Source organism: Theobroma cacao, chromosome 3 (assembly GCF_000208745.1).
Source record: "Theobroma cacao cultivar B97-61/B2 chromosome 3, Criollo_cocoa_genome_V2, whole genome shotgun sequence".
Lineage (NCBI taxonomy): Eukaryota > Viridiplantae > Streptophyta > Magnoliopsida > Malvales > Malvaceae > Theobroma > Theobroma cacao.
Genome location: NC_030852.1, coordinates 22292612 through 22302464, shown reverse-complemented (window position 1 = coordinate 22302464; position 9853 = coordinate 22292612). Strand labels below are relative to the sequence as shown.

General features: G+C 35.0%; 2 protein-coding genes across 3 annotated transcripts; both read left to right on the top strand.

The window, feature by feature from the left end:
• On the top strand, window positions 1659–4694 carry LOC18604744 (pentatricopeptide repeat-containing protein At5g61400). The gene has a single exon (XM_007037361.2). The coding sequence runs from the start codon at window positions 1746–1748 to the stop codon at window positions 3774–3776; it is 2031 nt and encodes a 676-aa protein (XP_007037423.2). The 5' UTR covers window positions 1659–1745; the 3' UTR covers window positions 3777–4694.
• Window positions 4877–7856, top strand: LOC18604743 (NEP1-interacting protein-like 2). Of its 2 annotated transcripts, none has more exons than XM_018118349.1 (5): window positions 4877–5349; window positions 5986–6161; window positions 6308–6391; window positions 7295–7453; window positions 7595–7856. In XM_018118349.1, exons 1-5 carry the CDS (start codon window positions 5268–5270, stop codon window positions 7715–7717), a joined length of 624 nt encoding a protein of 207 aa, XP_017973838.1. In that variant the 5' UTR covers window positions 4877–5267; the 3' UTR covers window positions 7718–7856. The 2 variants fall into 2 exon arrangements, with proteins under 2 accessions (XP_017973838.1, XP_007037421.1); XM_007037359.2 differs by having other exon boundaries at window positions 4886–5349; window positions 5983–6161.

The window sequence follows — 9853 nt, the reverse complement described above, 5'->3', positions numbered from 1 at the left end:
ACCTTTTACTCAAGAACAAACATTATTATATCCAATTACAGTAACGGTTATTCATATTAAATTCTTTATAATAATGTCATTCATGAGGTGCATTAAAGCCTATTTTTGAGTAACTGTCATTTTTAACATTATATATAAAGCCTCACAATTCATTTAAAAGAGCTCCTCCTCTACGAGCGAATAGATGATCCTCCAAAGCTTCTCTATCTAATTCTTTTCTACTCCTTAATTCTTTTTTTGTTGTCTTTCATCTGCAACAATACTTAATACTTCAGAAACTGTTCCAATCTTCTTCTTTGTCGCCTCCGATGTATTCTTTTACTTATTTGCAATGTTTTTTCTTCTTGTCACAAAAACCTCCTTTACAAGTGATAAGTACAACCTATAAGGAAAGGAATACAAAATCAAGTGATAATTACATTACTGTACAAAAGTCATAACCTAAGAGAGATTATATCAAATTTTTTTTTTTCTAATCATTGGTACCATATTTCACAAATGTATTTTAATGAAATGCTTAAATCTATTAAAATATATATTTTTTAATCCTAGTAAAATTAAATTATTATGATAAAAAGAAGACTTTGTCAACTTAAGGTATTTTATGGTTATTTTCCAACTTATTTACTACTACAAGAATTTCATGTGAATCTCCTATGCCTCGAGTAACTGATAAACTTCATCATCTTAATAAAAATATTTATTCTTTAAATCCATATATTTTGAATTTATTTTATCAAATTCATCGAATTATCCTATATGTAATTGTTAATCTTAAAAATGTGTGTTAAAAACAAGTTTATATTGATGTTGTGTTTTAGTTTTTTTTTAATTAAAATCTTATTTTAGAAATAAAATTTTTATTAAATTGTGTTGCATAAAAATGTGAAATCAAACACTGAAAGAGAAATTCTTTTTTTTTTTATTTAGGGGAAATACTAAATAACCAATTACATCATTCTAGGCCATGAATTCAAACTATTATGTAGGAGATTTAATTTTCATTTAATTGTAATACATAAAAATGTGAAAGAAATTTAATTTTAACTCTCACTTTCAAAACAACATTGTGTAATAAATAATTTTTTTAATTTAGAAAGAGAAATTCAATCTATTATGTAAGAGATCATGCATCAATCATTGGGTTAAATACTCTAGTGTTTGTGCCATAAATAAATTAAAAAGTGAATAAGTTTGGAAAATAAAGTTTTTATTTGGAATGAATTGTATTTTATCATAAACTCTAGACACCTCAAACAATTTTAAGGCATATTATATAAAACAAAATCATGTACTATTAAAAAAAATTCAAATAAACTTTTATTCTTTAAATTAGTTTAATCAATCTCTTACATTTTTATTTTGGATCAAATAGTCTTTTATGACTAACAGTTGATTAACTGTGATTAGTTAAAATACTATTTGTTACCTTTCATATCAATGTCATATTAATGTCATATGATATAAAAAATGAAAAATTGAATTTTAACTAATAATAGTTAATGCATTTGATTTAAAATAAAAGTATAAAAACTTAATTAAACATAAGAAAAAAATAAAAATTTGATTAAGTATTTTTAAATAACTCAAGAACTTATTAAAAAGATTATCCAAAATTTTAACAGCTATGCAGCAGACGTAACAAAGAATTTATTGGTGTGCGGTGCGCTCTCCAAAACTTATGCCAAATTCTAGGACTACATATTTATTCATCAAATTGGGCCATGTAAACCTCTCGCTGAAAAATGTTGAAGCTTGTGCCGCGTAATCGAACGCCATTTTGTTACACCAAGTACCCTTCAAGCCACTCCAAAATAGCCTCGCACTCATCACCATCTCATCATCTGAATCTGACCAAGGCCATCCTCAACTCCCAAACTCCCCACCAAGCTCTAAACCTTTTCAATTCCAACATAAAACTCATCAATCCATCGAAAAATCTCGAGCCTTATTCAGCCATTATTCACGTGTTAACCGGTGCTAAACTTTATACAGACGCCAGGTGTTTGATAAAATACCTCATCAAAACCCTCCAAAGCTCGTTAAAACCCCGCCGCGCTTGCCACTTAATTTTCAATGCCCTTAGCAAATTACAAACCTCAAAATTCACTCCCAATGTTTTTGGGTCGTTAATCATTGCATTTTCTGAGATGGGTCTGATCGAGGAAGCCTTGTGGGTTTATAGAAAAATCAGAACTTTCCCGCCAATGCAGGCTTGTAATTCACTTTTAGATGGGTTAGTTAAGATGGGGAGATTTGATTCGATGTGGGATGTTTATTATGACTTGCTTTCGCGTGGGTTTTTGCCTAATGTTGTTACTTATGGGGTGTTGATAAATGGTTGTTGTTGTCAAGGTGATGCTTCAAAGGCTCGCGAGTTGTTTCATGAGCTGTTAATGAAAGGAATTCAACCCAATGTTGTCATCTTCACGACTGTCATAAAAATTCTTTGCAGTGAAGGTCAGATGCTGGAGGCGGAATGTATGTTTAGGTTAATAAAAGATTTGTATTTCCTTCCAAATTTGTACACTTTTAATGTTTTGATGAATGGTTATTGCAAGATGGATAATGTTGAACGTGCCTTTGAAATATACTGGATGATGATTGGTGATGGCTTGAGACCAAATGTTGTTACTTTTGGTATCTTGATTGATGGACTTTGTAAGATGGGTGCATTGGTAGTGGCAAGGAACTATTTTGTTTGTATGGTTAAATATGGTGTTTTTCCCAATGTATTTGTGTACAATTGTTTAATTGATGGATACTGTAAGGCAGGTAATGTTTCTGAAGCAGTGGAGTTGAGCTCAGAAATGGAGAAGTTAAAAATTTTGCCTGATGTTTTCACTTACAGTATACTGATCAAGGGTCTTTGTAGTGTTGGCAGAGTGGAAGAAGGGAGTTTTTTATTGCAGAAAATGATCAAAGATGGAGTTTTGGCAAATTCTGTGACTTACAATTCACTAATTGATGGTTACTGTAGAGTAGGTAACATGGAGAAAGCTTTGGAGATATGCTCTCAAATGACTGAAAAAGGTGTAGAACCAAATGTCATCACTTTCTCAACATTGATTGATGGTTACTGCAAGGCTGGAAATATGCAAGCTGCCATGGGTTTTTACTCAGAAATGGTTATCAAAAGCATTGTTCCTGATGTGGTGGCTTACACAGCTTTGATTAATGGGTGCTGTAAAAATGGGAATGTGAAGGAGGCACTCCGGCTGCATAAAGTGATGCTAGGGTCAGGCTTAACACCCAATGCTTTCACATTAAGTTGCTTAGTTGATGGCCTTTGTAAGGATGGAATAGTTTTTGAGGCTTTCAGTGTTTTCTTGGAGAAAACTAGAGCTGGTATTAGTGAAAATGGAATCAATGAAATGGATGGCCTCTTTTGCTTGCCAAATCATGTGATGTATATGATCTATACAACCTTGATTCAGGCCCTGTGCAAGGATGGCCAGATATTTAAGGCAAATAAAATTTTCTCAGATATAAGATGCATTGACTTGATAGCAGATGTGCCATCTTACATCGTTATGTTAGAGGGTCACTTTCAAGCCAAGAATATGATTGATGTGATGATGCTGCATGCTGATATGATAAAGATTGGCATCATGCCAAGCATTACCGTAAACATGATCATGGCGAGGGGTTATCAAGAGATTGGAGACCTCAGATTAGCTCTTATGTGCTCTGAGGATTTAGCGGTTCAGAGCTTGGGTGTTTTCAATCAAGGAGACCATAAAGAACTTCAGCATGCAGTGAATGAGGACAAATAAGGCTAGTTTCTCGTTAGTGATCTTTCTAATAGGTGAAAGGTTCCCATAGTGCTGGTGCATTCACTCTCTGATTGTCTCCCTCAGAGCTTGAGGTAGTGAAATTTTTTTGGCACTGCTCAAATTATTTGTTGCTAAGGGGGGAAGCTCTGCCATACTTGTGGTTGCCAGTGATCATTCTAGTTGAAATCTTTGGAAGCCACGAGATGCCAGACTTTTGATTCTCTTTTCTTTGACGAACTAAAGTCTTGGCATCGCATGTATCAGTTGTCTTTGAAGATCTCTTGGATTCTTGATAGCAAGCCATCTAAGTTGAGCCACTTGGGTGGGGAAATCATGACATCAATGCTCAACTAGCTCAGAGTCTTTGGTGTTCCCTAACCAATCAAAAGCAATATAAAATTTCATTCCAATTTTAGGTTTCAAATTTCGTTCTTACACAAAGGAAGTGTAATACTTGTCTAATCTCACTACAAAAGGAAATGAACCAGAAACCCCAAAAAGCTGTAGAGCCTATTCAGGAAGACGCAAATGCTCAATGTGGAACCTGATCAAGTGACAGTAACGGTTGCTCTCTCTGCCTGTAGGGCACTAGAAATGGGAGAATGGATTCATGCATACGTTCGTCGAGAACCGGAGCTCAAGGCATGCTCTCATAAACATGTACGCAAGATGTGGTGAGATAAAAACTGCAAGGAAGTTGTGTGATAGCTTAGGAGAAAAGGATGCGACCACATGGACTTCCATGATCGGATTAGACGAAAGGGCAAATATATTTAGCTTAAAGATTTAGTTGTTGGCAATGAATTTGGGTTGGGAAATGTAGACAACAAGCTGTATTTAGACAACCAGCTCAACTGTCAGATTGTATTTATTTGGATTAATTGTGAAGCCCGGTCAAATCCTCGGTTATACTATTAATTATTTCTACTGAATTCATCCAAAATAAATTATTTGATAATGAAGCACATGCCATTGTTGCCCTAAAATAAAGAGCACTTGGGTAGGATCTAACACTTAACAATTAACGTGGGACAACTTAATAAAAGTATGAATTATAGGTTGAAAATAAGGCGGTAGTATTGTTAATGGTTGGTAATGGTTTGGATGGATGAGTGGTCGTATTATATGAAGAAGGTGAGTTAATTGACATTTTTCAGCACTCTGTGGCCAAATAAAGAGAAGAGTAAGTTATAAAACTGAAAAGAACAAGTCCTCCTTTGCGACCCAAAGTCCAGGTGCCCTCCTCCTCCTTTTCAGCTTCAATCTCCGCTCTAAATTTCAGCCCTCCAAAGAGTCACCCAAATATCTAGGCGCTTTTCTTTTTCTCACCCATCAAAGCAAATCCACCCAAACCTTCTCTCTCTCTCTCTCTCTCTTGCTGTGCAACAATCTTTTGTCTCTCTGATTATCTAAACGGATGTGATCCACTCGTCCCGCTCTGTACCTCTACCCCATTCGAAATATCCGGATCCTACCCGTTTTGCTGCCCTCATGTTCCTGGATGCTGTTGACACCGTTCCCCGCTTCATTGCCGGAGCCATTTCTGGAGCTCTCACGGGCCTTTTTGCTTTTGGTGATTACACCCCATTTTCTTCTCATCTTAATTTCTTATATATCTCTTACTTTTCATTCAATGATTGCATCCTTATTTGCCACATGCTCGATTAGGCTCTGTTTGGTAGTTTCGTTTGCTATTTGCTTTTGTATATTTGATTGAGCAGAGCAAACAGAGCATCCAACCAGAATTTGTCCTGTTATCTAATAACCTTTTTATTATTCATAAAAGTTAGATTTTTTTAGTTTTTAGTTATTTAAAAATATTAGCTTTTATATCCAAATGTTCTTTTTGTTTTTGGCTTTTGGAAATAAAAACAAGTAATAGAAGTAACAACAAAACGGAGCATTATTTATTAATGGCATGGTGTTTCGTTTTTTTTTTTTTTGGCTGATTTTCATATTGCTCATAAAAACACCAGCAATTGGGAACAACAGGAAAGTTGTATTCCATGCAAGATGGATAAGTACTTTTTTTACGCGGGAAGGGGTACTTGATGCATACGAAACACTACAAACCAGGCGTTATCTACCAATGCTCAGTCCAATTTGGCTTTTTTTTTTTCTTGGGTAAATATTGTAGTTTTCATACTCCGCAGTGCTCTGTGGTTTTCTAACGAGGCATATATTTGTTCTTTGTTCTATTCTGCAGCAGGAGCTTTTACCGGAGCCGTTATGGGTGCTTTAGCAGGTAAGGCTTCTGATAGTGGCATCCTTCGTGGGGCTGGATTAGGCGCTATAGCTGGGGCTATCCTCTCGGTTGAGGTCTTGGAGGCATCACGTGCCTACTGGTGCTTGGAACAATCTGGCTCAAGGGGTTCGTCATCTATGGTTAGTTTACTAGATTAGCAGCCTTATTGCTTGTGCATGATACACAAATCTTCTTGAAGTTTTCTATTGGTTATGCACAAAGTTAATTGTTTTATTCCTTTGGTTATAGACGATGGTATATGTTTTTGTCTACATTTTGGGTCCAGGCAGACTTCATAGAGGAGCTTCTTCGTGGAAGATTGGTAGAAGAAGGGTTGACACCAGCGATGTTAAATGCCTACAATTGGCAGGTTTTTATTCTTTTCTCTTGCTACATAGTTGTTAAGAACTCTAGATGGGCTCCTGTTGGAAATTTATGCATGTATCTACACGATTGGCTAGTCATCAAGAAAATGCCTTTACCTTTGTGTGTAAATATGGACAAAATGATTGGTAAATATCTTTAATTTTTCATTTTTTAACTAGTGTGTTATGGAGATATGCAAGGGGGCAATCACTCGCTAAAAGGGCTGTGTGGTATTTTGTGCATTGACAGCTGAAGTTGATAGTTGTCAGTTGGACTGTAGTCTTAATTAGTGTAGATGAGAAAGAGGACTCTAGGAGAGGATAGAAGATCTTATTACCATCTAGTTTGACCTAATCTTCTTCACTTTTCTAGTTCGCTTGCTTCATAGCTCAGTTTATTATTGACTTCAATCTTTGCATGCTTGCTTTTGGAATGTTGTTTCTTGATAAAGTCTAAAGAACACTTGAAATATCTGTTTATGCAAAATGTAAACTCATTTAAGATCTCTTACAAGTTTCTATAAGTTGGAGCATTTGCTAGTATTGTGTATTTCAGTTAGCACCATGTATATGGTTATAATCTCCTTTAAATCAGTACTGCCATGACCATCTGAGGTTTCTTATTGAGACAGTTTTAGACCTGTTTCTTGTTCAAAATCTCATTTCTTGATAACATATCTTTGTTGATGTCTTTCTTGAATTTGGAGGAATATGCATAATGCCAAATGGAATTTGTTTTTACCAGTTCTGATTCCCAAAGGTGTCTGACTGCATGATGCATTTTGTTCTTGATGTCTCTTCAAATCTTAGTTTTGCATGTAACCGTGCAAAAAAGTTTAAGAAACTTGATACTAATTCACAGCTTATACTTAAAAGTTTAACTTTTATTCTCTCTCTCTCTGGCACAGTTAAGCCTTGCTGATATAAGCTATGATGAGATCCATGATATCTATGGTGAAGTGATCTTAAGGGGGTTGTCGGGAGATTCACTGAAAAACCTACCATGTCATGTGATTTTAGATGAAATTAAGGCAACTCAGGGCATCTATTGCACAATATGTTTGCAGGTACTACTTTGTGTGTGCATGCTCTTCTGTTTACGATTGTGATTGTGCTGATAATAACCCTGATGCCATCTTTACAAATCATGCACAAATAATGATGATAGTACTATTAACAACAATAACGACAGATTTTGTCATTGGCAGGATATTAAAGTAGGGGAAACTGCAAGGAGCTTGCCGAAGTGCCAGCACACATTTCACCTGGCATGTGTGGATAAGTGGCTTATAAGGCGGGGTTCATGCCCTGTATGTAGACGGGATGTGTAGATGTACTAGGCTTTACTGATAGTGTACATAAAGGGCAGTGGAGATTAAACTATTAGTCCATGTACCATTTTGTGCTGTCATAAGACAATTTGTAAATCTGATTCCCATATGGCCTTAATGAAGTCGATTATTGAATATATGTATAGGGCACAGATATAGCTGGTTAGCTGTAAAGGGGTTCTTTGTGAAAGGAAGAATTGTTGTAAACAAGTAAAAAGATACCAAAAGCAGTGGAGAGGAAAATTGGATTAGTTTCTGAAGTATTGAATGTCGTGGCAAGCAGAAATGATTAAGAAGAGAATAGCTAGAGAATTAGAGAAGAGAACTAGAATGTGAAGTTCTGGAAAAGTCTCCAAATGAATTGTGAAGAATTTATACAGAGCGCTAAAAGTGACTATTACTTAAAAAATAAATTTTACTACATGTAATGAATAACATTATTAAGAAGTGGTTTAATGTGAGTAATCGTTACTAGTATATGATAAGTAACGATTAAAAACTCATGATGTGACCATCGAAGTAATTGGATATAATAAGATTTGTTCTTTAAGTATAAGGTAATAGAGAAGAGGTATATGTGAAAAGTTATGCGAGATCAAGTTAAGAGAGGAAGCTATATGTGAATATGTACAGGAGAATGAGGCGAAGGCGAGATAGAGAAACATTTGTATTTCAGAAAAAAAGTTAAGAGAAAAACTTCTTAACTACCTCAATGTCTGAGCTACTAAATCAAACTCTCTAGAACATTTTAAGATGAAAATAACTCGTGAATTCTGCTATTTATTGCAAGTTGCTTTTATTGTTATTTGTGTGAAGTAGTTATTCTATGCGAAGTAGTTATTCTACTTATATTAGTTGTTCCACATAGAGTAATGCTTTACTTATTCTAGTTATTCTGCGTGAAGTAGTGCTTCACTTGTTTTAGTTGTTTTATGCAAAATAGTGTTTTACTTGTAATAGTTGTTTTCATTATTCTCTTTACAATATTATGCTATAAAATAATTTTTTAGACAATAGGTATTAATCAAAGTCAATTATCTATATTTTGCTTCCTGCATAAAAATTCTTAGTTTTGGAGAGTTTGTCTTTATGCTATATTCCTTTATCCAGGTTTAGATTTAGTTGTTGGAAGGGATGTAATAAGAAAAAAGACTACTGCACATAAAAGGAAGAATATTACTTTTGAAGTATTTTCTCCCAAAAAGATTAGAGTAGGTGTCGTAACGTGCGGGTCCGGGAACCCGACCGCCAAACGCGGGCGAAAATTAAATATGTTTAGGAGTCGCCACCAATCTTTTTTATCTAAGGTGTGATTGGTCATCTACTAACCCGATTCTTAATCGACGAAGTTCTAAATTAATTTTAGGTCCGTCGAAAGAACGAGAACTGGTCCACGTTTTTTAGAGGTGGGTTCGGGAGTGCGGTTACGCACGGAGAAGGGTTAGCACCTCCGTGGCGCCCGTTCCAAGAACGGTACCATTTAATCTTAAGTTATCTTAATATAGCCTTTTCTTAGTTTAATCCCTACTTTATTAATTAAATATTTATTAAATTGACTGACTGAGAGTTTTTATTTGTTTGGTTTTACGTATGCACATGATGCAAGCGTCAAATGACGTCATGACTTGTTTATTTTAAATGATGGAGTCGGTAATCTTTTATTGAAAAATTATTCGAAGACCATCCCAACGCTTTGGTGAAGTCTCGAAATTCTCTTCACCTAGAGATATCCCCGGAAGAACTCGTCTCTACAAGCTCCTCGGGGAAATCCCATCCTCGGGATTTTCGTACCATTTGCAAAATAAGAGTGGCATGCTATGACAGGATAAAATGATGATATCTACATGCACGCGTTTATTGATTTAGGTGACTTATAATTCACCCAATTATGTGTTTAATAAAAATTTTTGGATTATTTATTATTTTTATTATTTATTTTTTAAACAAAAATTATTCGGACTAATGGGTTTAGGGGTATAGAATCCGGATTTATCCGGCGCTTCGGTGAAAATCCGTTTCGAACTCCGCACTTAAGTGACCCACCCGAAAAAGACAACTCTTTGCCCCTTTTAGGTGGTAATGCTAAAATAATTGTTCCATTTATATATATATATATATATATATATATATATATAT

Excerpts from the sequence above, each read along its gene's own strand:
- LOC18604743 (XM_007037359.2), top strand. The coding sequence starts at position 5,268 with ATGTTCCTGGATGCTGTTGACACCGTTCCCCGCTTCATTGCCGGAGCC. Across the intron at positions 6,162-6,307 it reads CAAGGGGTTCGTCATCTATG|GCAGACTTCATAGAGGAGCT; the intron begins GTTAGTTTACTA and ends TTTTGGGTCCAG. Across the intron at positions 7,454-7,594 it reads ATTGCACAATATGTTTGCAG|GATATTAAAGTAGGGGAAAC; the intron begins GTACTACTTTGT and ends TGTCATTGGCAG.
- LOC18604744 (XM_007037361.2), top strand. The coding sequence starts at position 1,746 with ATGTTGAAGCTTGTGCCGCGTAATCGAACGCCATTTTGTTACACCAAG.